Below are 26,506 nucleotides of genomic sequence, written 5' to 3'. Positions count from 1 at the left end.
TGTGAGGTGCTCTGGATAAGGGTGTTTGCTAAATGACAAACGTTCTAAATGGAACTTTTGCATGTACAGTGGCAAGAAAAAGTATGTGAACCCTTTGGAAATACCTGGATTTCTGCATAAATTGGTCATAAAATTTGATCTAATCTTCATCTAGGTCACAATATACAAACAGTCTGCTTAAACTAAAACACAAACAATACGTTTTCATGTCTTTTTATTGAACACCCTGTGTAAACATTCACAGTGCAGGGTGAGAAAAGTATGTGAACCCTTGGATTTAATAACTAGTTGACCCTCCTTTGGGAGCAATAACCTCAACCAAACGTTTTCTGTAGTTGCAGATCAGACCTGCACAATGGTCAGGAGGAATTTTGGACCATTCCTCTTTACAAAACTGTTTCAGTTCAGCAATATTCTTGGTGTCTGGTGTGAACTGCTCTCTTGAGATCATGTCACAGCATCTCAATTGGGTTGAGGTCAGGACTGACTGGGCCACATTTTCTTCTGTTGTTGATATACTTCTGTGTTTTGAGTCTTTGTCCTGTTGCATCACCCAACTTCTGTTGAGCTTCAATTGGCAGACAGCCGAATATTCTCCTGCAAACTGTTTTGATAGACTTGGGAAGTCATTTCTGTCAATGATAGCAAGCTGTCTAGGCCCTGAGGCAGGAAAGCAGTCCCAAACCATGATGCTCCCTCCACCATTCTTTACAGTTGGGATGAGGTTGGTGTGCAGTGCCTTTTCTCTCCAGTGTTGTGTGTTCCAAACAACTCAACTTTAGTTTAATCTGTCCACAGAATATTTGGCCATGAGCGCTATGGAACATCCAGGTGCACGTTTTCAAACTTCAGAAGTGCAGCAATGGGTTTTTTTGGACAGCAGAGGCTTCTTCTGTGGTGTTCTCCCATGAACACCATTCTTGTTTAGTGTTTTACATATGGTAGACTCGTCAGATGTTAGCATGTTCCAGAAATTTCTGTAAGTCTGTAGGTGACACTCTAGGATTCTTCTTAACCTCATTAAAGCATTCAACACTGTGCTCTTGCAGTCATCTTTGCAGGACGGACACTCCTAGGGAGAGTAGCAACAGTGCTGAACTTCCATTTAATTTGTCTTACTGTGGACTGATGTACATCAAGGCGTTTAGATACTTTTGTAACCCTTTCCAGCTTTATGCAAGTCAACAATTCTTAATCCTAGGTCTTCTAAGATCTCTTTTGTTCGAGGCATGGTTCACGTCAGGCAATGCTTCTTGTGAATAGCAAACTCAAATTCCGGGAGTTTTTTATTTTTTTATTTTTATTTTTTTTAAATAGGGCAGGACAGCTCAAACCAACATCTCGTCTCATTGGACTCCAGGTTAACTGACTCCTGACGCCAGTTATCTTTTGGAGAAGTCATTAGCCTAGGGGTTCACATACTTTTCCCAACATACACTGAATGTATTTAATACAGACAAATGTACATAATTTGTTACTAGTTTAAGCACACTGTCGGTTGTGAATTAGATCAAATTTGATTACCAATTTATGCAGGATTCCAGGTAATTCCGAAAGGGCTCATACTTTGCCACTAAACAAAGAGGATACATACAGTACTTCTTGCAACAGTGGATTTATTTTTGAACAATACCAAAGCAAAATCTCACAGAGACTTTGATTTACATAGAATGCAAATAAATACAAGAATCAAATAGAATAAAAGAACAATTATTTACAACACTTCAATAATGCAAAAGCACACATACATTGAGATTCTTGCATTGTTGCCATTTGAAGACATACATGTGCTGTCCACTGGTGGGGAAGGACGGCGACTGACTGACTACTGCTTTATGGTATACATCTTTTAGCCCAACATCTGACGACAACTACAACAGACGTCACTTCAACGTTCTTCATGTGCCGTTAAGAGTACCCAGTATTGAGCTAGTCAGGCAGATGTTAGATTGTAGATGTGTTTCAATTTGTCAGTCGTGGGAAAACAAGTCACAGACTGATATTGCAACAGTACAATGAGATTCTCAATGAAGAGTGGATTGAGCATCATCTCTGTGGTGGACAAGGACAAACGCCATGCGTGTGATAACCCCCAACCCCCGAGTGGTGCCGTGACCCTGAAACTGGCAGGTTGCACCCCTGAGAAGAACATAAGGTCTTAGCACCATCAAATTACTACACTAAAGAATGAAAACGCCTGCTTCCTCACCACCTCATTCAAATTTGATGTCTTTGGATTTGGGCAGGTTCGGCTACTTTTAAAGCGCCCTCGCTTGCTCACCAGAGCCATTATTTTGGCTTTTTTTTTTTTAAACAAACAATTCTCACCACAACAGACTCCATTTAAAAAAACAGCCACAGGTTGCTAATCCCCCCCATGGATAATCTTTATTGCATATTGAAATACATTTTCTAGACCACCTATTTTTTGCTTTGTTTAAAATTAGGACCTCACTAACATCACTTGATAGTTAAACCTTTATGGTTGTTCTCTCAAACAAGATGACTCGAGTGTGCATAATATATCAGTCAAGTGTCCGATGTTCCAGACACGTGCGATAACATACAATACAGTATGTTGCCTCTTGAACAGTCACGAAACATCTGAATCAGTGTTTGTTCTCAACAGGCCTGTCAACAACTAGAGGTTTGATTCTTTGCTTTTCACATGTCAGTTCCTTCTAAAACAGTACAGAAGTCATCAACAGATATATTAAAATCTGAACAAGACAATAGTATTGGTTTGGAATATCCAAAACTACTTTGATTTATGAAAGTAGTAGAGGAGGACAAAAAAAATGGACGTAGTAGAAAATGTAACCTCTACAAAAGTGACATTCAACCTGATCGTACTCTTCTTGGCACGTTAAAGATGCATACATCCCGTGAGAATCAAGGGAGCGGCCTCCAAACGATTGATCATTAAAACAGGTTTAAATCATGCCAATGGCAGGATTAATACTGCTGATATTAAAAGAGAGGAGAGGAAGAGACTCGGGAGAGGAAATCAAAATGGCTGCTCTGCTAGCTAATCCGTGTAAGAGAAGATATTCATTGTTATCATTATGGCCGAATACCAGAAGAATCCTTCAAGAGTACCCGCAGATGACTTAGTAGTGAAAGATTAAATACAGATCGCCTTGTAACACCCTGATGAAGTGATACCATAGTAGGAGATAAGAGTCAGTCATCTCTGTGCACTCTGCATCATTGGCCTTGCATAGCACTTGCACATTAAGCTAGGTGTTAAAAAAAGCAAACCCAGGACGAGGCTGGAGTCAAGTCGTCTGCACAGACTACATGCTCTTGAAGAGAATACGTAGAATGGAAACGAGCACACATTCCAGAGTTCTGAGAAATTGCTTCTTGTCAATCTGATCTGAGAGCAGATTGAGTTGACTATCGCCTCCCCTCTTCAGTTGGTGCTCAGTGTGAGCCAGTTGGCTTTGGTTTCAAGTCAGACACACAGCAGGTCATTTGTGTGTGTCCCGTGTTGGCTTGGCTCCGCTTCCTGCGAGTCGTGGCTGGCCCGGGTCTAGCCCTCTTAAATATAGCCCTTTGAGATACCCATTGGTCTCTGAAATCATACAGGGAGGTGACGGGCCATCACTAGAACACCATCAAAATGTCTCCTAGTTCTTCTAGGAAGAGGAAAGAATATCTTCAACACGAGAGCTCCAGTTCTCTCTTTTAGAGCTTCAACTGACACCATATTGTCACATCCTCCACTCATGTCATCCAACATCTCCTCTGTCCAATCAGGGTTATGTGTCTTTATACCTAAGAAAGTGAAAGAAAGCAGTTGAGTATAATTATTTAAAAAAATAAAAGGCCTGAACACACCTCTTTGCGATACAAAAGGATTTAGCCTTGCATCAGCTGAGCTGCATCTCTTACGGGAATTTGAAAGTCAGAACTCTGAAAGGGAGGGAGAGGCAACTTGCACAACCACAAAGGGCAGATAAGATATTAGGTCATCAGAAGTCTCAGTTAATAATTATCTGAAATCACACCTGTGTATAACTACAGCACAGATATACAGCATGTGTCTCTCAGAGAGATCTTGGACCAAGCTGCTGCTCAATCTACTTGAGCCAACTGACCAGGTCCTACCACTGTAAAGCCTTCAATTATAGTTGCCTAAAGCCCATCAGAATCTGGAGCCAGGCAATGAAAATAGTCATTCTTACGTTCATATAAAAAAGGGCCAGTTTAAATTAACGAAATGACATGGTTGCTAATTGTATCGTGGTTGTGACATGTTATGTGGAGGGTATGGTTGGGTGGGGGTTGTCTTACCCACTCTGTGAGGAGAATTCAGGGAGGGCGCCTAGAGAGGTCAGCTGTTCCTCCAGAGCCACGATGCGGAGGCCGATGTACCCCGACGATAGCAGCAGCAGTACCACCCTAAAAACACAATGTTAATTCAAACTCCCCATACACTCTCATGCAGATTTATTTTACATCATTCAAAGTAGATATAGGTCATGCAAAAATGAGTTTCCTCCAAATCTATTGTCATCGTGTGGTAGAGCATGGAGAAGAAATGGGAGAAACTCCACAAATACAGGTGTGCCAAGCTTGTAGCATCATACCCAAGGAGACTCGAGGCTGTAATCACTGCCAAATGTGCTTCAACAAAGTACTGAGTAAAGGGTCTGAATACTTATGTAAATGTGATGTTTTTATTTTATGTTTTATAAATTAGTTTAAAAAATAACCTGTTTTTTTCTTGTCATTTTGGGGTATTGTGTGTAGATTGATGGGAAAAAAACAATTTAATCCATTTCAGAATAAGGCTGTAACGTAACAAAATGTGGAAAAAGTCAAGGGGTCTGAATACTTTCCGAAGGCACTAGTCTTCAAAGAGCACATTCCAATGCTTAAACGTAGTCTCACACAGCAGGTAGTAGTACTATATCTAGATATGGTGCTGCTGGACCTTATGTCACTCACAGGTCAGAACTGTTGCTGCAATATGTCACTTTGTTTGGGGCGCCCTGACAATTCAAAGAAATGTGAGTTATAGATATCACTCATTGAAAGCCAGTCTAAGAAGCTGTAGATCTGTTCTATGTGCGCTATTTCTATGCTTCCCGTTCTTCTGCCTCTTCCTTTCGGTTTTGTACAGCTAAAAATACAATATTTTGGGTTATGGAAAATATTTTTCACAGCGGTTTAGATGGTACAATGATTCTCTATACTTGCTTGATGTCACAAACTGAAATTTGTCAAACTATTAGAATCTTAGCAATCAGGAAACGGCAGATCCCTCAATTCCAAGGCAATTATAGTCAATGAACTAATCACCGATCGTGATCTTGATGTGATTGGCCTGACTGAAACCTGATGAATTTACTGTGTTAAATGTGGCCTCACCTCCTGGTTACACTAGTGACCATATCCCCCACGCATCCCGCAAACGGAGGTGTTGCTAACATTTACGATAGCAAATAAATAAAAAAATAGACTGCTTTTTCATCTTTTGAGCTTCTAGTCATGAAATCTATGCCCTAACCCTATTACAGGGGCTGAGTCACTGGCTTACCGGTGCTCTTCCATGCCTTCCCTAGGAGGGGTGCGTCACTTGAGTGGGTTGAGTCACTGACGTGATCTTCCCGTCTGTGTTGGCGCCCCCCCTTGGGTTGTGCCGTGGCGGAGATCTTTGTGGGCTATACTCGGCCTTGTCTCAGGAGGTTGAAGATATCCCTCTAGTGGTGTGGGGGCTGTGCTTTGGCGTTGGACGGGGCCACAGTGTCTCCCAACCTCTCCTGTCTCAGCCTCCAGTATTTATGCTGCAATAGTGTGCGTGTGTCGTGGGGGGGCTATGGTCAGTCTTATATCTGGAGTATTTCACCTCCCCCTGTCCCCTGAGCCCTAGGACTACCTGGCCTGATGACTCCTTGCTGTCCCCAGTCCACCTGGTCGTGCTTTGTGACATCAGCTGATGTAAGAAGGGCTTTATAAATAGGTTTTGATTGAGACGTTACAGGTCACTTACAGCAGGTTAAAGGTTATTTAGAGGTCACTTACAGTATTAAGTAGATGAAGAGGAGAGTGTTGAGGCTGCTGGCGTCTCTCTGGATGAGAAGGGAGCAGGCGTTCTGTGTCACACTCCACACCCATGAGCCACCTGACCCGGAAGAGATGGAACGACACTTGGTTAACATCTGTAGGTCATCTCCAGCCTGAACGGCTTTTATTTAAAAATCGGCAAATAAAATGAAATCCACTTCAGCACACACAACGGGCTTGTCAGTGGCTCGCTGCATAAAAGTTTTTGTACAGTCACGTGCATTTCTGTTTGTAAGAAAAGGAGCCAGCCGGAAACATAGACCTACGTTGCATGTGGTCCTCTGAGGAGCTCTCTCTCTGCTGCGTGCTTATGCTCCTAGGGGTGGAGTTGCTCCCTTGAGGCACTAGGTCGGAGAAGAACAAGGGGGGGGGGGGGGGGGAATACACATTAGTCCATCTCTGAAAACATGACCTTGGACTTTGCATATAGAGGTCAGGTACATACACAACAGATAACGCTGACTTGTAGCCAACTGTAAACTTTATTAGTCTACACATTAGGACGTATAGGAGAGGGTGAACATTGTGCTTAATATGAAACCTAGTCCTAGACTGAGTAACAGTAATGGCCTGAGGGGTATCCTACGAAGCAAGCTACATCTACTCAGGGTTTTCTGAAGCTAACCAGCTTCAGTTAGCTTCACATTCCAACTCCGGCGTCATCCGTACTAGGTCGGTGGATATTGCTCATCCTACATTAAAATCTACCAGGCTGTAACTTTGCACGTGGCTAGTCAAACACAGAACTCTTCATTGAGACAATGCTGGACCATCAATCCATGGTAGAGTCAGTGGCACATTTTCCATTTGTGCCAAAATCAAAAAGAAAGAAAATGTATCTTGCAAATTCAGCAGGCTATGGTGTGAAATGGGCTTTATTTTATTATTTATTATGCTGTCTTTATTTGATTATATATGGTTAATACAGCCGTGTGCTTATCAATGCACAACCTCCCCCCCTCCCAACTCCTATCAATAGAATAATTGTATTAAGTCATACAAAGTTGCAAGAGGGAGGGAATCTGATTTCATTGGTCCTCAATTTACAGCTCAGACACTTCCTTCAGGATAAATGGAATTAGCAGGTTAGTGCTGAGGGATGTTGCCATAGACATGTACCTGGTTAAAACGCGACCCACCAAAGTTACCTCGTCAACTCCTCAAACCTGCTTCATAAAATACCGCTCTGGTAATTCCAGTTAGGCTTACTCACCTTTGTTTGGTCTGGGTGGGGGTGAGTCGAGGAAGAGCTTCGGGTCGGACCCGTCCGGCTGGTCAAAACCGTCCTCTAGACTGGACTGACTGGAGTTCTGTGAGAGAGGTCCATGGAGAGAGACAGTGGGTTAAAACCAGCTGCAGTACTGTCGCCCAGGGAAATCGATTAGGCCGACTTTAAACTTTATAAAATGACATCTTTATGAATTTGAAGGTTATCACTTACCACCAGCTTGTCCTGATCAAAACTATTCTCTGCAGAAGAGAATAGAGGGCTGCTGTTGGCACTTCCGTCCTTCAGTTGAGGACACACGGACCGCAGGAGCTTGTAACACGCCTCTCGGTTCCGCAGAGACACAAACAGGTACTGAAAACACACAGGAGAGACATTTAGCCTGGATGCCCTGGAACAGTTGAGGCTGCAACCGTTCACCTTCAAAATGTACATTGTTAAATAAGCCAGTCATTAAATCAGATTCAAATCTTACATGTCATCCATCAGAGGTCAATGTGTGGCACGTAACTTGTCTGATGACTTAGACAGCCCTCTATTAAATATTGATATTTAAACCAGTATAGATCTAATCATCTGATTAAGGTGGCAGACGAATGGTGGACAATGCGCTGTGCCAATGGGACAACTGAGAAAGTGACCCCTAACCTTTTCTCCCTCAGTGGTGCGGATAGACAGGGCATTGGGCACCAGCAGGGCCGTGTTCTGCTTCTTCACAATTTGCACGCTGGTCACAGGGATCACTAACTGTAGAAACAGATAAGAGCAACAAAACTTCACTTGATACTTACTGCATTGTGACGTATGGCTTTTTCCCCCCCATGACTTTAGATGTACAAAGTTAAACTAACACACTGAACGAAAATATAAACATGTAAAGTTTTGGTCCCGTGTTTCATGAGCGGAAATAAAAGATCCCAGAAATGTTCCATAAGCATGAGCTTATTTCTCTTTACATCAGTGTTAGTGAGCATTTCTTCTCTGCCAAGATAATCCACCTGACAGGTGTGTCATATCAAGAAGCTGGGGATAATAAAAGGCCACTTTAAACAGTGGTCGCACGCAACGCCACAGATGTCTCAAATTGGGGGAGCGGGAAATTGGCACGGTGACTGCAGAACTGTCCATCAGAGCTGTTGTCAGAGAATTTAATGTTCCTTTCTCTACCATAAGCCACCTCCAATTTATTTTCTTTTTAAATTTGGCAGTATCGTCCAACCGGCCTCGCAACCGCAGGCCACGTGTATGGCGTTGTGCGGGCGAGCAGTTTGCTGACGTCAATATTGTGAACATGCCCCATGGTGGCACTTGTATTATGCTATGGGGCAAGCATAAGCTACAGACAACAAACACAATTGTATTTTATCGATGGCCATTTGAATGCAGAGATATTGTGATGAGATCCTGAGGCCCATTGTTTAAGGTATTTGTGACCGACAGATACATCTCTATTCCCAGTCATATGAAATCTATAGATTAGAGCCGAATGAATTGACTGATTTCCTCATGAACTGTAACTCAGTAAAATTCTGAAATTGTTGCATGTTGTGTGTTTATATTTTTGTTCAGTATATAAATAAACTGTGTGTTAAACATTAGCACGCCATTGGGAAAGATATGTAGACATTTCTCCATTAGCTAGTAATAGGACTTCTAAACTGTCCATTGACAAATAGGACAAAGTTCAAACCATGTTGTTTAACTGAACAGCCCAGTCCATATTCCACACAGAACAGCCTACTGCTATGCCATGGAGAGAAAGTATACAGACGAACAATCAAGGGTCAGGGTCGCCCATCAAGGGTTGCTTACCTTGGTGTCCTTGAGCAGCACAGAGGAGTGGAAGCACGCGTGATGCTTGGTGACATAGAGCCTGCCGTGGTAGAGCACCTCCTTCTGCAGGGCACAGATGTATGCTGGGGGAGAGAGGGAGGACATAGGAAGTTAGTTACAAAAGTCCTGGCAGCGTGATTGACTCACAGCAAGCACTGTCAGTCAGCGTGGGTAAAGGCCAAAATGACTGCCAGGTAAATCATTGTCAGTTACTATGGCCCCTGCAGATTCACTTAACCGTGTCATCGTTTGAACGATTAGTTAAATAAATAAATGTTTAAGTCACCGCTCATGTTTTTGTGATTTAGGACTTTGAAAAGCATGACATGACTATTTGGCACAGGCGTCACATGTCGTTTGGAGAGTCACCATTGGCCACCGATAATATTCAAAACTTCACAAACCGTGTAGCAAGTCTTCAGTCTCTGGAATGTCAGGAAACAGCTTGTGGAATGTTTTGTTGTGCTTTATAAAACTCTGTAGAACAGAAGAGGAAAAGCTTACTGAGTTGAGCATGTTAAAGTGCTGATGGACACCTGATAAAAGCAGCGGAGGACAGCTATCCCAACCACAAACAGTGTCAGAAGGTCAGAGGAGTGAACGTACACTTTGTGAACCGATGCTTGCAGTCCTCTCCAAACTTCTGTCCACATCGAACGTCCGAGACCTGTGGGAGACCGAGATCATCAGCATGACGTTACTGGCTTTAGCAAGTTGCTGACAGTCACAGAGGCCTTAGCTTCAAAGAGACTATGAAAGGCCCAAGTCTTGAGTGTACATGGTTACACAGGGTCAGTGTAGTTACCTGACAGGGGCTTGTCTGGTGAAAGTTTTACTCTGCTGCAGCAGCTCCAGTTGGGTCTCCTCCAGACTGAAGGGTTTCCTGGTCTTCTCCAGCGTCTTACTCTCCTTCACAGACAGTCCTCCGCTCTCCACCTGGTAGCTGGAAGAGAGGACCAGAAGGGTTCAGTGACAGGGCAAAAATAGATCAACCAAAAGCACCTGTCAATCTTAAGCCACTGATGTATGAAGGGCTAAAGAGAGACAACATATACATCTTTTTTCTGACGTGCCATTTGTATTTAGACTTGACAATTGTCGAACCATGAAGTATCGAATATGAATATTACGTAATTAAGAGCTGCTTTCCAACCACGGCGTCAAGCCTAATTCCTTCAGGGCTTCCTCAAATACAAGCCATTAAGATGGATATGAATATTTCAGCCACTGGGAGACAAGTTCATTGTGAAATGAGAGAAAAGTTCATTATGATGAGTGGAAAAGGTGACCCTTTTTCTGTAGCCTGAATTATCATATCAGTCAAAATGGTGTGTCACACACTGTGACAAGTCTGCAAGGTGCTAGCTAGTAAACCACAGCATTCTGGTAAACACAGCAAAGCAAGGTGATTGGTGACGAGCTTCCTTGTAGGCAAATCACATGGGTGATTCTCATGAAACCAGTTTCAAAGATGCACTATGCTGAAATCACCCCAACATTTCCTGGTTGCTAAAATTCTAATAGTTCGCCTAATTTCAGTTTGAAACAGAACAAGCAAGTATAGTGTAGATAATCATTGTACCATCTAAACCACTGCAAAAAAATAATTTCCATAACCAAAAAAAATTGTATTTTCAGTTGGTGTGCAAAACAGAAAGTACAATACCCAGATCTACAGATATATATATATATATATATGAGGCGTTTCACTATGGCAGTAGTAAATGGAGTTAGAAAACCCATGATGCATCTGCCAACAATCAAATATCACTCTGAAGACTAAGATGTCTCATTTTAAATACATTTTACACTTGACAATTTTTTTTACAAACATTTTCACCCCCCAAAAAATTCTCATTACTAAAATGTCATGATTAAAATTCTTATCCTAGTCTGCTGTTCCCACATGCTTCAAGAGGGCCACCATTGTCCCGGTTCCCAAGAAAGATAAAGTAACTGAGCTAAACGACCACCGCCCCGTAGCACTCACTTCCGTCATCATGAAGTGCTTTGAGAGACTAGTCAAGGACCATATCAACTCCACCCTACCTGACACCCTAGACCCACTCCAATTTGCTTACCGCCCAAATAGGTCCACAGACGACGCAATCTCAACCACACTGCACACTGACCTAACCCATCTGGACAAGAAGAATACCTATGTGAGAATGCTGTTCAACTACAGCTCAGCATTTAACACCATAGTACCCTCCAAACTCGTCATCAAGCTCAAGACCCTGGGTCTCGACCCCTCCCTGTGCAACTGGGTGCTGGACTTCCTGACGGGCCGCCCCAGGTGGTGAGGGTAGGTAACAACATCTCCACCCCGCTGATCCTCAACACTGGGGCCCCACAAGGGTGCGTTCTGAGCCCTCTCCTGTACTCCCTGTTCACCAATGACTGCGTGGCCATGCAAGCCTCCAACTCAATCATCAAGTTTGCAGACGACACTACAGTGGTAGGCTTGATTACCAACAACGACAAGACGGCCTACAGGGAGGACGTGAGGGCCCTTGGAGTGTGGTGTCAGGAAAATAACCTCACACTCAACGTCAACAAAAAGGAGATGATTGTGGACTTCAGGAAGCATCAGAGGGAGCACCCCCCTATCCACAGATGGGACAGTAGTGGAGAGGGTAGTAAGTTAAGTTCCCCGGCATACACATCACGGACAAACTGAATTGGTCCACCCACACAGACAGCGTCGTGAAAAAGGCGCAGCAGCGCCTCTTCAACCTCAGAAGAATGAAGAAATTCGGTTTGTCACTAAAATTACACAAACTTCTACAGATGCACAATCGAGAGCATCCGGTCGGGCTGTATCACCGCCTGGTACGGCAACTGCTCCGCCCACAACCGTAAGGCTCTCCAGAGGGTAGTGAGGTCTGCACAACGCATCACCGGGGGCAAACTACCTGCCCTCCAGGACACCTACACCACCCGATGTCACAGGAAGGCCATAAAGATCATCAAGGACAACAACCACCCGAGCCACTGCCTGTTCAACCCGCTATCATCCAGAAGGCGAGGTCAGTACAGGTACATCAAAGCTGGGACAGAGAGACTGAAAAACAGCGTCTATCTCAAGGCCATCAGACTGTTAAACAGCCACCACTAACATTGAGTGGCTGCTGCCAACACACTGACTCAACTCCAGCCACTTTAATAATGGGAATTTATGTAAAATATATCACTAGCCACTTTAAACAATGCTACTTAATATAATGTTTACATACTCATCTCATATGTATATACTGTACTCGATACCATCTACTGAATCTTGCCTATGCCGTTCTGTACCATCACTCATTCATATATCTTTATGTACATGTTCTTTATCCCTTTATACTAGTGTGTGTATAAGGTGGTAGTTTTGGAATTGTTAGGTTAGATTACTCGTTGGTTATTACTGCATTATCGGAACTAGAAGCACAAGCATTTCACTACACTCGCATTAACATCTGCTCACCATGTGTATGTGACAATTTTTTTTGATTTGATTACAATTTAGCAAATGAACACTGGAGTGATATAGATGTGCAAGTAGAAATACTGGTGTGCAAAAGAGCAAAAAAAGTTTAAAACAATATGGGGATGAGGTAGGTAGTTGGATGGGCTATTTATAGATGGGCTGTGTGCAGCTGCAGCAATCGGTAAGCTGTTCAGATAGCTGATGTTTAAAGTTAGTGAGGGAGTTATGTCTCTAACTCCAGCGATTTTTACAATTCGTTCCAGTCATTGGCAGCAGAGAACTGGAAGGAAAGGTGGCCAAAGGTGTTGCTTTGGGGATGACCAGTGAAATATACCTGCTGGAGTGCGTGCTACAGGTGGGTGTTGTTATGGTGACCAGCGAGCTGAGAAGGCGGAGCTTTGCCTAGTAAAGACTTACAGATGGCCTGGAGCCAGTGGGTCTGGCGACGAATATGTAGCGAGGGCCAGCCGACGAGAGCATTCAGGTCGCAGTGGTGGGTGGTATATGGGGCTTTGGTGATAAAACAGATGGCATTGTGATAGACAATTGGATGTAGTCTGAGTAGAGTGTTGGAGGCTGTTCTGTAAATGACATCGCCGAAGTCGAGGATCAGTAGGATAGTAAGTTTTACGAGGATGTTTGGCAGCATGAGTGATGGAGGCTTTGTTGCAAAATAGGAAGCAGATTCTAGATTTAAAATGTTGGATTGGGAGATGCTTAATATGAGTCTGGAAGGAGAGTTTACAGTGTAGCCAGACACATAGGCATTTGTAGTTGTCCACATATTCTAAGTTAGAACCGTCCAGAGAAGTGATGCTAGGTCGGGCAGGCGGGTGCGGGCAGCGATCGGTTGAAAAGCATGCATTTAGTTTTACTAGCGTTTAACAGTGTCCAAGAAGGGCCAGCTGCATCCAGAATGATGTCGTCTGCGTAGAGGTGGATCACGGAATCACCCGCAGCAAGAGCGACATCGTTGATATATACAGAGAAGAGGTATAATTAATTACTAGGACCCCTGCTTACACCCATTGTAGAGTTTTTTTTGTAAACCAGTTATTTGATTAAGTAGGGGTTATGGGTGTATAATATGGGTAAATATGGGTGTATAATCCCCATGTAGTGGGTATCATAAGTATTCACCTCCCTTGAATGTTCACATTTGGTTGCGTTACGAAGTGGGATTGAAATGGATTGGTGACTGTCATTGATGTAGACAACAGGCTACTCCATCATGTCAAAGGGAAAAGAAAATACAACAAATGTTTACTTTTTTTAATTTTGAAAATTAATTTTGTATTCACATACTATTATTTATTCACTAAATTAGTTCAGGAGTAAAATGTGGCTTAAGTCACATAAGTTACATGGAATCACTTTGTGAAATAAGGGTTGACATGATTTTTAATGACTTCCTCCATAAACTCATTAAAAAAAAAGAACCGTCCCTTTTTCAGGACCCTGTCTTTCAAAGATAATTCGTAAATATCCAAATAACTTCACAGATCTTCATTGTAAAGGGTTTAGACACTGTTCCCCTGCTTGTTCAAAGAACCATAAACAATGAATGAACATGCGCCTGTGGAACGTCGTTAAGACACTAACAGCTTACAGACAGAAGGCAATTAAGGTCAGTTATGAAAACCTAGGACACAAAAGAGGCCTTTCCACTGACTCTGAAAAACACCAAAAGAAAGATTCCCCGTGTTCCTGCTCATCTGCATGTGGCCAGGGCAATAAATTGTAATGTTCATACTGTGAGACGCCTAAGACAGCGCAACAGGACAGACAGCTGATCGTCCTCGCAGTGGCAGACCATGTGTAACACCTGTACAGGATCTGTACATCTGAACATCACACCAGCGGGACAGGTACAGGATGGCAACAACTGCCCGAGTTACACCAGGAACGCACAATCCCTCCATCACTGCTCAAATTATTGCATCGGAGCTTCTAGAGTGTGCGGCTCTCCTTTAATTTTTCAAGGCAGGCCCTCAGACGTCACTGGCAACAACGTTGTCTATGGGCACAAACCCACCATCGCTGGACCAGACAGGACTGACAAAAAGTGCTCTTCACTGACGAGTCACAGTTTTGTCTCACCAGGGATGATGGTCGGGTTCACGTTTATCGCCAAAGGAATGAGCGTTACACCGAGGCCTGTACTCTGGAGCAGGATCGATTTGGAGGTGGAGGGTCCGTCATGGTCTGGGGCGGTGTCACAGCATCATCGGACTGAGCTTGTTATTGCAGGCAATCTCAACGCTGTGTGTTACAGGGAAGACATCCTCCTCCCTCATGTGGTACCCTTCCTGCAGGCTCATCCTGACCCTCCAGCATGACAATGCCACCAGCCATACTGCTCATTCTGTGTGTGATTTCCTGAAAGACAGGAATGTCAGTGTTCTGCCATGGGCAGCCCAGATGTCTCATGTCTAGGACCTGTTGGATCGGAGGGTGAGGGCTTGGGCCATTCCCCCAAGGAATGTCCAGGAACTTGCAGGTGCCTTGGTGGAAGAGTCGGGTAACATCTCACAGCAAGAAATGGCAAGTCTGGTGCAATTCATGAGGAGGAGATGCATTGCAGTACTTAATACAGCTGGTGGCCACACCAGATACTGACTTACTTTTGACCACCCCTTTGTTCAGGGACACATTCAATTTCTGTTAGTCACATGTCTGTGGAACTTGTTCAGTTCATGTCTCAGTTGTTATATTCATACAAATATTTACACGTTAAGTTTGCTGAAAATAAACGCAGTTGATAGTGAGAGGACGTTTCTTTTTTGCTGAGTTTACATACGCCAGGTCCCTCAGTCAAAGTGTTGAAGCACAGATTCAACTACAAAAGACCAAGGAACTTTTCAAACCCATCAAAAGGGCAGTGATTGGTAGATGGGTAACAATAACAAATCAGACATTGAATATGTATCTCTAAGCATGGTCAGGCTGTTGTTGATGATTTAAACCACCCATACACAAAAATAGTCTTCTGAACTGTTCTGGACAGAAAGGAAATTGCTCAGAGACGTTACCATGAGATCATTAGTGGTTTTAAAACAGCTACAGAGTTCCTAGGCTGTGATGGGAGATATATTAAATCAACATTAAAATGACCTAAATGACAGTTTGAAAACAACAAAAGAATACAAAAATATTCCAAAACATTGCATCGTGGTTTGGGTATTCTTGACACGTTATAAGGATAAAAATAAACGAGAGATGGAGCTAAGCACCGGCAAAATAAATATAAATATATAAATATAAATATACACACACTTTTATTTTTAATAACTGCTTCGGTCAGCTTTCCACCAGACACTGGAAACAAATTCACCTTTCAGCAGGACCCCTTTGGCGGTCATGTATTCACGTTGCCCATTATTACTTTGAAAATAATAGAAAAATACATACTGATCTATGGTATTTAACTCTATATTGTGTTGCAGTAATGAGATAAATTAACTCCATTAATTAAATTTGAAATCTATTTGTTTTCAGTGTTGTGTTTAGCTTTTTACATGAGGTGTGCAATGAAAAACAAGAATGATCATTTTTGCCTTGGTAGTTGTGGATATTGTGGTAAAATGCGTATTATCTGATCTATAAACATAATTATCATTAAAATAGAGAGATACAGATCCTAACCTTAGCGGCCCAAGAGGAATTATAGATATATAGTGCCAGTTGTGAGAATCACAACATATATGATTGCAGTAAACATCTTCAAATCACTTCCATTTCAGAATGTACGCAAGCCCAAGTCAAATCCCATGAAGGCAATCATAGAACAGGGTTGATATTCTCTCTCCAAAGGACAGAAATAGAACATAGAAATCTCAATGGATTTAGGCTACAAACCCCCCCCCCCCCCCACACTAGACGAAGATCAACGTAACATGACAAAACAGGTCTCAACCTGAATCGTGAATGTCTGTGCAGAAGTCCAAATAATTTGCCTGAAAAGAATGATATAATCAAACGAGTAAACTGCTGTCTAAAGTCTCACCCGTTCAGACGCAGTCTCCCAGATGACCGAAACCCCATATACCGATTCATAGCAAGACCTTATCTGAATAAAAGCGCATTTCAATCCATTATGTGCCGTCAGACAAAACAACAGTTGAAGAAAACTTTTAAAGGGTCCTCTTTTCTTTCCAACACTGCTGCAATGGAATGGTTTTTTTCTGAGTGACTTCTGAACCAGTTCAGTCTGGCCATATCCTTCAAGTGAAAGCAGTTCTATTACCTAAAGGATGTGGCTGTGTGTTGAAATGGTGTGACACTTCGTAGTGGGTGACGTAAGCCTAAGGGCCCACGCCTCCTGCACTTAGTGGCGCAATGCACAGGTGGGGGGGACATGTAAAAACCCAAAAAAATAGCCCTTCCCGTAATCTAAAAAAGTTCCACTAGCTCAGAGTGAAAATGAATGAACTACAGATCCTTCTTATATAGGCAAGCCTGTGGATCTTGTTTAGCTTGAAGACATCTAGTTCAGGGACAGTTTGAGAAACCCAGGGAGGTGTCCCCGAATATCACCTGTACCCGAATACCCGAGACCTAATCTGGACCCGAGCAGGTCCAAATCAAGAATTCAAAATAATGTCACGGGTACGTGTCGGATCTGACAGTCACGGGTCATTTTAACTGAATTGTACAGATCCAAACTCTACTGCTGCAGTAGAACCAGATAAATGATACAAATGTATGCTGCTGCGCTTGCTTTTCGTGAGAAAGGTGCATGAAGTTTGTTGAGCAAAAAAAATTCAAGAGTTGGTCTGATGAATTTACTCTGACATCCTCCTCCCCCGCCCACTAAATGTAATTTCCTTGAAATGCATTTAATAATATTTCTACGATGTCCACCCACACACGCAACTATAAATCCTGCCAAGTGAGTCCCGTTTACAAAACCGGTATCAAATTAACCGTTGGTGACAGACATGGCATACCAGCATTGTCTATATGCCGTGGTCTACCGAGACTTGCACTGGTTCCTTCAGGACATGCATCCTTAGCTACATGACATACATCAGTGGTCATGAATTAAGCAATAAGGCCCGAGGAGGTGTGGTATATGGCCAATACACCACGGCTAAGGGCTGTTCTTAGGCAAGACGCAACGTGGAGTGCCTAGACACAGCCCTTGGCCGTGGTATATTGGCCATATAATCACAAACCCTGTGAGGAGCCTTACTGCTATTATAGAAACTGGTTGCCACCGTAATTAGAGCAGTAAAAATACCCCTGGTATACCATGGCTTTCAGCCAAAGCAGAATTCAGGGCTTGTACTACCTAGTTTATAATTGTCAATATGCCTCTCACTAATGTATGAACTGCCAATTATACCACAGGCACACATCACTTTCAAAAAGCATTAGGCCGAGGTTATATCAGATAGCAGTAAGGTGTTGTATAAAACATAAGTCACGGACAATTACAAAATTGTAGTTGACTGGAAAACTACTTACATCACGCACCATGTGACCGTTACGTCATTGGGATGACATGATCAGCTCTGTATAAAGGCAAACAATGACCAGCAAAACCTAACACAGGTTAAAGGCTTTATGGTTTCCTTTCGGCTGCTTACAGTCCAGGTAGAACACCGAAAGCAAGATTCCTCAACGAGCAGCCAGCTGGCACACAATTTGGTTTCATTCCTACCCCCCACCCCCCCGACACTGTCTTGTGAGCAAAACTTACTTTTAAAAATTGGTCATAAGACTAAAAACACTCATGATTTTTTGGGAAATCTGTTCAAGTATTATCATGCATAACAGACAAAGGATCGTATACAAATAACTGTAAGCTAGGTTTGAAATTATGTTTTAGTCAGGCTTCTTGCGGTCAATTTGCAGTCTACAAATTACTTGTAATTATGTTCCGCCCCGACCATCTGCGCAAGAAAACACATGTTACGTATAGGCATTACAGTGAACACATACATTTCAACATTTCTACCTCATTGAGGAATGTCTGCCAATTAGATCATGCCCGTCATCGCATTTTTTCTATAAACGAAAATGAGGAAGATGAGAGGATCTGATCGAACCGGCCCGTCTGTGGTTCAGGAGACAGAACACATGGGCCAGGTCTCAAAGCCAACATGGGGATGGAATGTGCATGCCTGGACGGTTTCACTCTCAGATCCTGCCACGTAACATATGTGCGTGTGCTTATTTGGAGTGTTGGCTGGCAGCCAGTCACACAGTACTTGCTGGCTACACTGTTTGTTGTAGAGGCCTTCCAAAAAATATATACATTTGCTAAGTTTGAGACGAGAATCCACCGTACTGTAGCCTACTTGTAACATGTGGTCAGTGAGGTCCAAATCACAGAATACAATTAAAAAAATAAAAATAAAAATGCAACAGCCAATGAAATGCAGGGGGAATAACAAAGTCAAGCAACCAATTTGTTGCATGCTAGAAGTTGTATAAGGGAGACTGTAGTCTACTAAAGTAATTCACATTGTCATACAACAGTGTTTCCCCCCATAGTTTCTATGATGTCCTCTATATCGGTTTAGCAGCAGCCCACCGCCCAGAAGCACTTTTTAAAAGATCAGGGTGATAACCTCCAAGGTAACTAGCTTGTAATCCTGGAAGCGTAGCCAACCCGCTGTATGCCCCCAAGGAAGACACCAGCAGATCACTTGAGGCCAATAGGATGTGATCTAGAAGTGGTTCCGCTCCCAGTGGTCCTGGACTTCGTCCATGACTAATCCTGGGCCACGGTTCAGCAATCAATCGTTGTTGAACGTCGCAGATAGAAATGCCACGATTTAGAGCTGATGCTATTCCTTATTCTACACGCCAGAGGCACGTTTGTTCTACATAGCCTATTTCTATCTGAACTTTTCAAAACGTTGCGTCCTGCTGAACGCACTGGTGGTTGGAGTCAAGGAAGCCGTTTGGCTAAATCCGCAGTCGACACCGAGTGAGAAAAGTCATACTCACGTAAAATGGAAAAGCATTGATGGCATTCACTCACACTTACGCTACACCTTGATCAGTCCAGAATATAAACAGGCAGTGAGTAGGCTGTGACAGGTGAAGAGGATAAAGAGCCCTACCTCGCCCCATTCCCTGCACGGCCACAGTCTGCAGCATCCTGGTCATACCACTGGCTGTTTCCTCTCTCCATGATCAGCCAAGCTTGTCCTAAACCACCTTTTCTTCAGCTGCTACAGAGAGAGAGCGCCCGCTGGTCCGAGCACAAGCAGTGTGTGTGTGTGAGAAAAAGGAGAGTGGACTTTTTCCTCTCCGCTGAACCCGGGAGCAACTGCAGACAGTCAACGGGTGTAAAGGTCTCTCTTTTACAGCTGCAGTTCAAAACAACATTGAAGGGTAGGAAGAGAAGCAGCACACACAGAGAGAGAGAGAGAGAGCGAGCAAGAGACAGAGCGAGAGAGTGAGTGAGTGAGACAGAGAGTGAGTGAGTGAGTGAGTGAGTGAGTGAGTGAGTGAGTGAGTGAGTGAGTGAGTGAGTGAGTGAGTGAGTGAGTGAGTGAGTGAGAGACAGAGAGTGAGTGAGTCAGAGAGAGAGTGAGAGTGAGTGAGTCAGAGAGAGAGTGAGAGTGAGTGAGACAGAGAGAGAGTGAGAGAGACAGAGTGAGTGAGTGAGACAGAGAGAGAGAGAAGAGTCCCCTAAGCAAGCTGGTCCTGGGGCTCTGTTCACAAACACAACCTACAGAGCCCCAGGACAACAGCACAATTAGACCTAACCAAATCATGAGAAAACAAAAATATAATTACTTGACACATTGGAAAGAATTAACAAAAAAAGAGCAAACTAGAATGCTATTTGGCCCTACACAGAGAGTACACAGCGGCAGAATACCTGACCACTGTGACTGACCCAAAATTAAGGAAAGCTTTGACTATGTACAGACTCGGCGAGCATAGCCTTGCTATTGAGAAAGGCCGCCGTAGGCAGACATGGCTCTCAAGAGAAGACAGGCTGTGCTCACTGCCCACAAAATGAGGTGGAAACTGAGCTGCACTTCCTAACCTCCTGCCCAATGTATGACAATATTAGAGAGACATATTTCCCTCAGATTACACAGATCCACAAAGAATTTGAAAACAAATCCAATTTTGAAAAACTCCCATATCTACTGGGTGAAATTCCAGTGTGCCATCACAGCAGCGAGATTTGTGACCTGTTGCCACGAGAAAAGGGCAACCAGTGAAGAACACGCACCATTGTAAATACAACCCACATCTATGCTTATTTATTTTTCTCTTGTCCTTTACCATTTGTACATTGTTAAAACACACACACACACACATGACATTTGTAATGTCTTTATTGTTTTGAAACTTCTGTATGTGTGATGTTTACTGTTAATTTGTATTGTTTATTTCACTTTATATATTATCTACCTTACTTGCTTTGGCAATGTTAACACGTTTCCCATGCCAATAAAGCCCTTGAATTGAATTGCGAGAGAGTGAGTGAGAGTGACAGAGAGAGACAGAGAGAGTGAGTGAGAGTGACAGAGAGAGTGGGGGGGATGAAAAAAAAACAAGAGGGTTGGATTCCAAGCCACACTGACCCCGCTCATAGTGTCACCTGGCATTACCTTGGAAACAGCTGACATTGGGAAGGGAAGAGTGTGAGGTGTGGAAGTAACACCAGCCTCTATTCTCACCGCAGCATGAAAATGGCTTCAAATGACATCGAGTCACTAAAATGGCAGTCAAATTCAAAACGATTCAAGGGGATGGTGCTACAAAGCAACCAGTACAATGAGTCCAAGGAATCAAAATACACATGGACAATGGTGCCGGTTAAAAAAAGGACACCTTTCAGAGGCACGAGTTCAAATTAAGCCCCAAATTAAGCCCGTAGGTGGATCCAAATTAAGCCCGTAGGTGGATCCAAATTAAGCCCGTAGGTGGATCCAAATTAAGCCCGTAGGTGGATCCAAATTTGAGTCTTCTGGTTGAACGCACTTTTCTTTTTTCTTTTTTTTACACCTTTGGGAGTCACAACTAATGTTGGTGGTGGTGGGGGAGGGGGGGGGTGGAGATAATAAACATTGGCATCTGTGTTTTCAAGAGGACACAAGGAGAGGTAGCCACTTGGGGCTGAGGCTATAACTTAGCGACTCATTCGCACAACTTAGACACTAGCTGATCCCAGAGACTTCCAGTCATTGAGCCAATGCTAATTAGCAAATTGGTCCAGAAACTACCTTTAAAAATGTAAAGACATAAATTGTATTCATCAGTTAAAATCGGACTCTGGGTAAGTACAAAAAAAAGGCAAAAAAATAAAATGAATAAAAATTCTCCCTTTAAATGTAAGTCTGCCCAAGGATTGTCATATTTAATAACACCTCCTGGACAGAGATTCCACAACATAAACAGCCAGCAGTCTTAAATTAGCCCTTTACTTATCCTACTTTCTAGTATGTGTAAATCCACTTATGTGCCATTGAGCAGACACGTTCATCCAAAGAGACTTATTCATGCATACATTTTACATAGAAGTGGTCGCAGGAAACGAACCCACCACCTCAACGTTGCCAGTGCCATGCTCTACCAACTGAGCTACAGAAGACCACTTAACATAGACCACTTAACAGGCCTTTACTGAGGACTGTGAAAGAGTCAAATGCAAAAAGTTACTTTTCTAGCATGAATGACATTTTTGCATAACGAAGAGAGTTGTCAAGAGTCTCATTGGTGGACCACAAAGACGCAGATTGGCCTATCAGCTGAAGAGCTCTTCCCCATCAGGCCAATTCAATGACATTTGAAATTGAAAAGGACTTCACACTTGCATGTCAAAAGGCCAATTGTTTGCTTTGGCAACAAGACAAACTAAAATATGGTTTAAACTCTGAGTCGACTCTGTACTTTAGGGCTGCAATGTTAAGCAGGGTGGCTACTGACCACTTCTCTGCTGAAAAAATAAATAAATAACACTGTCTAGTTCATTAGGCCAAGTCGACCTGTGCACACATTGTACGAGCTTGGACCAACAGCAGCCCCATCCACTTGATTTCTGCCTTCATTTGTCTGCTTCAGTTTAAAATCACCGGGTATGATATGTATTGGCTGCTGTGGTCACAAGGAGGTGAGAGGACTTATCGCAGAACAGCTCTTACCATTGCCATTCTACATGGGGTTATGTATGGGATGGGCAGGGCTCGGGTATCACAGAATGTAGAGCTAACATTTTGAAGCTGAGCCATCCTCGTGTGCTCTGCCACGCAGTACAGTTATATCTGACTACGATCATTAAATGGTGTCAAATTCATCAACCTCGTCAAATATAAGACAGTGGACATTATTTCACAGAAAATAAATGTTCCTTGAGATTTGTCCGAGTTAAGTGATGAAAAGTAGCTAACAGTTACTGCTCTCATATGTTCACTGAGCAGATCAGCCCAAGCCGAGCCGTTGCTATGGATACCCAGACTCAGTTCGCCATGAGTAGAGCACATGCAGGAGCGAGCTGTGCACAGGGTGCGAGTGAGAGAGGCACAGTTAATTAATTTATCCTCACAGAGGAAGTTATTTCTGATTTCAGCAGGGACAGGCCTTACATTTGATAGAAGCATCGAGCCCAGGTAGGGTCTGAATGTCGCAGGCATGGCGCAGTCTTAAAATGTATGCCCGTGCAGGGCTCTAAACTAAAACACACTTCCGGGTATCAAACAAAACACCAGGCCTCCCAATAGAAGCGGGCTTTGAGATGTGTGGTGAATGACATAGAAAAGTATCTATTAATATCAGTTTGTGCAGATGGGAACAGATCTGGTAGTAAGTACACTATCCTCATTGAGGTGGTATACGATATCTCCTCATGTATGCAAAAGCAACTGCATTGCATAAGCTAAAGTGTGGACTAGATAGGGGCATTTCAGAGCAGCAAAAGTTGTCCCACAACTCCACGAATGGTGGTCCTCAAGAGCTTTGACAGATGTGGTGGTCCTCAGAACAGGGGGAAAAAAAGATGTCCAGTCAGGTAAACTGCTGATTTATCATCCAATCATATTGGTTGCAGCCAAACGCAAAGACCAGGTGACAAAAGATGGGCTCTCCTGAACTTGTTAAAATAAATGGTTTTACAGTGCGCCGATTAAAAGCAAGGGAAAGTACAAATTCCAAAGCTTTCACACATGGCCTAGACATACATCAATATTTTGTACAAATAACTAAGGTTAGCAGAACAATCCAAAACCATTTTTTGTTCAGCCTAATCTAAGTGCCACAAGGGCAAACAAACAGCACAGTTCAAGTCAAGCAAATATGCCAAATCTACTTTACGTCCCAGTATTGAGCAAGAGCAAAACAGTCAACTAATCAAGTGATGTGAACGAGGCCAGTGAGGGTTCAAGGAGGGTGCAGCTTTGCTCTGCAGCAGACTGGTCCAACAGGACAAGGCAGGGTGCCAAACAACGTGCCGTCAGGCCCAGCCGAACAATGTGTTTTGGGAGTGTCATACCACCCCATGGGCTCTTGCCACTTCCTCCATGTTCAGCAGACACAGACAGAAGGCAATTCTTCCAGCAGAGCCTCACGATAGTCACACCACCAAGCAGGAAACTCCCACCTGGCTCTCACACCATGTAAGTACAAAAATGAGTATATCAAAACCTCAAGAGTTAGGCTTAGCCTTAAATAACAACAATTCATAGGTTTGGTTAAGTCCCCTTAGTCTGGTAATGTAAGCCTCCCCTGCCCCTGGTTGTGAACCACCTAACCACCCCCAGGTTCCTATTGGCTCATTCTCCCCCCTTCCTCTCCTCTGTAACTATGCCCAAAAGCATTGCTGTAAATGAGAATGTCTTCTCAGTCAACTTACCTGGTAAAATAAAAAGCACCTCCAAGGAGCCAGATGGACACCTGAGGAGAATTTCAATTACATTTCCTTGATTGGTCATGTCTTCTCTCCTTCCCTCCTCCTCAAAACCCATTGGATGAGAAGGTCACAGGGGCAGGACCTCAGACCTTCTCATCCAATGGGTTTTGAGAGGGAGGCGAGAGGACCAGAGGAAATCAAGGAAATCCGATTGAAATTCTCCCCATGGACTGCAGCCCCTCCCAGTCTATTCCCAGCTTCAACGTAGGACTATTTGAACTTCAAAACTACACATCCTCCCTTAGACAAGTACACATTGTTATAACTGGACACTTGAGGACCTGAGAGATCACCCCCACCAATGTCACGTTCACATACCAGTAACAGTGAAAGAGATCGCCTAGAGGGTCGGGATAATAGGAAATCCAATTGTTTTCCGGGGGACTGGGGATGGAAAGGAACAGGATTTCTATGGGGCTTAAACGGTGATGTGCTACGGCCATGATGTAAAAAGGGAAAGACCACCTGTGGTTGACCAATGGGGACTAACAAAAAGATGTGTTTCCATTGACGATTTACCCTAAAGACTCAGCCTTTTCTGTTTATATTTACACGGACCGGCAACCGTGTCTCGTGGCTCCGGCAGACATGCCCTGCAATGGGGCCAAGCCTCCAGATTCTTTAACCGACATTTACATAACTGGCTGACTGAACTTCAACACCTTGTCACAAAGAAATTGTATTGAATGATGCAGAGATGGTTGATTCTGATAGCCACAAGTCTGTAGTGGCACACTGCTGATGAAAACAATAACACTAGAGCTGACATTAACATAAAAACCCGGTGACACACTGATGTGGGGCTAAGTCTCAACGGAAAAGAGAACATGCGTGTGTTCCCTGCTGTGACATCGATCCATACAGTCTCTGGTTATTCGCAGAGCAGGATCATCACCGACATCAGCAGGAGAAATAAACAGTGTTGTCATTCTGATCCACATAGAGGTGCAGGAGGAAGATGAGGTAATCGTGTTTTACTCTGCGAGAGGCAAATGAGATTTACAACTGTTCTGAACCTGAGCATTGGAAGATGCAATAGCATAACAATGTAAGCTGTCCATTTTCATTATAAAAATAAAAAAACTCAACATATACCCCTTTCTGTTAACAGTGGTGAAAAGTTAATATTATGGGCCTGTTTTGAATGTAAAGATACTCACTTTCCTTGACTGTAGGCTTGTGTAATTTCTGAGTTTGGCTAGTTAAGGTGGCAATGATAACATGAAGGTCTGAGTGTAACAAGTATTCCACTGCGACCTAATTAAAGCATAACATCCAACACTAGCTACATTTATACAGCACAGCCAGCCATGTTTAGTCAGGAAGCTCTATGCATCAAAATATATGTTATTTCCAGCTGTTTGCACAACGAATGCTCATTTGAGACACTACAGACAGCTGACGAGCATTTATTTGTGAGTGTACATATGAATACCTTTGAAATGTGTTCAATAAACAACTAGTTACATAGCTAGCCATGTCACCTAGGATGTAACTAACTAGCAAGGCTTGGTTTCATAACAAGCCAGTTAAATATCGCACAGGGCTGTATATGCACCGCTTGAGGAACATAAACGACTCGTGCAACAATAGTAATAACTATATAAAGCAATTCAGTGCACATGCTTAATGCAATGATACAAATGTCTAGTTACGTCATATTGAATTCAAAACGTTGATATTAGCTCGCTAAATTAGTCTTTTATAAGAAGCGGATAGCCAGCTAACGTTAGTCAAGTTAGCATATGTTTGTTTGCACATCCCCTCATTAGTACAGAGCGCTAAAGCTGGGGCTAGCGGTTTTTTGTAGAACAGTTAGTGAGGTTATCTATCCTTACCTTTCTTTCATGAAGTGCTTGATTCTAACGATTGCCTTTTCATCCATCTTCCTCAGGAAGGTTTTCAATCGATCTGTCCGGTTCTCCAGCATTCTTCTTCCAACCGGTGTTCGACTCCAAAACCCCGCTCCACCAGAGATGTTGCACGCCAACTCCTGGGTTTGTTTTTCTCCCACTCT

At 43.2% G+C, this 26,506-nt stretch overlaps 1 protein-coding gene across 3 annotated transcripts; it reads right to left on the bottom strand.

Annotated features, from left to right (window-relative positions):
- Positions 1–1,599: 1,599 nt before the first annotated feature.
- LOC135524750 (GRAM domain-containing protein 2B-like) lies at positions 1,600–26,506 on the bottom strand. 3 transcript variants are annotated; one of them, XM_064952546.1, is made up of 12 exons: positions 26,328–26,506; positions 9,942–10,079; positions 9,743–9,803; positions 9,541–9,613; positions 9,116–9,219; positions 7,952–8,050; positions 7,517–7,657; positions 7,289–7,385; positions 6,342–6,419; positions 6,034–6,133; positions 4,300–4,407; positions 1,600–3,780 (listed from the first exon to the last, which is right to left on the bottom strand). In XM_064952546.1, exons 1-12 carry the CDS (start codon positions 26,417–26,419, stop codon positions 3,765–3,767), a joined length of 1,107 nt encoding a protein of 368 aa, XP_064808618.1. In that variant the 5' UTR covers positions 26,420–26,506; the 3' UTR covers positions 1,600–3,764. The 3 variants fall into 3 exon arrangements, with proteins under 3 accessions (XP_064808618.1, XP_064808619.1, XP_064808620.1); XM_064952547.1 differs by lacking the exon at positions 26,328–26,506 and adding an exon at positions 19,685–19,894; XM_064952548.1 differs by lacking the exon at positions 26,328–26,506 and adding an exon at positions 16,615–16,878.

The sequence above is a fragment of the Oncorhynchus masou genome, chromosome 31 (genome assembly GCF_036934945.1).
Source record: "Oncorhynchus masou masou isolate Uvic2021 chromosome 31, UVic_Omas_1.1, whole genome shotgun sequence".
NCBI lineage: Eukaryota > Metazoa > Chordata > Actinopteri > Salmoniformes > Salmonidae > Oncorhynchus > Oncorhynchus masou.
The sequence above is the reverse complement of the archived record's forward strand: the minus strand, read 5'-3'. Positions and strand labels throughout refer to the sequence as shown.

Excerpts from the sequence above, each read along its gene's own strand:
- LOC135524750 (XM_064952546.1), bottom strand. The coding sequence starts at position 26,419 with ATGCTGGAGAACCGGACAGATCGATTGAAAACCTTCCTGAGGAAGATG. Across the intron at positions 9,804-9,941 it reads ACCAGACAAGCCCCTGTCAG|GTCTCGGACGTTCGATGTGG; the intron begins GTAACTACACTG and ends GGTCTCCCACAG. Across the intron at positions 4,408-6,033 it reads CTCTTCATCTACTTAATACT|GGTGGTACTGCTGCTGCTAT; the intron begins GTAAGTGACCTC and ends TTGTGTTTTTAG.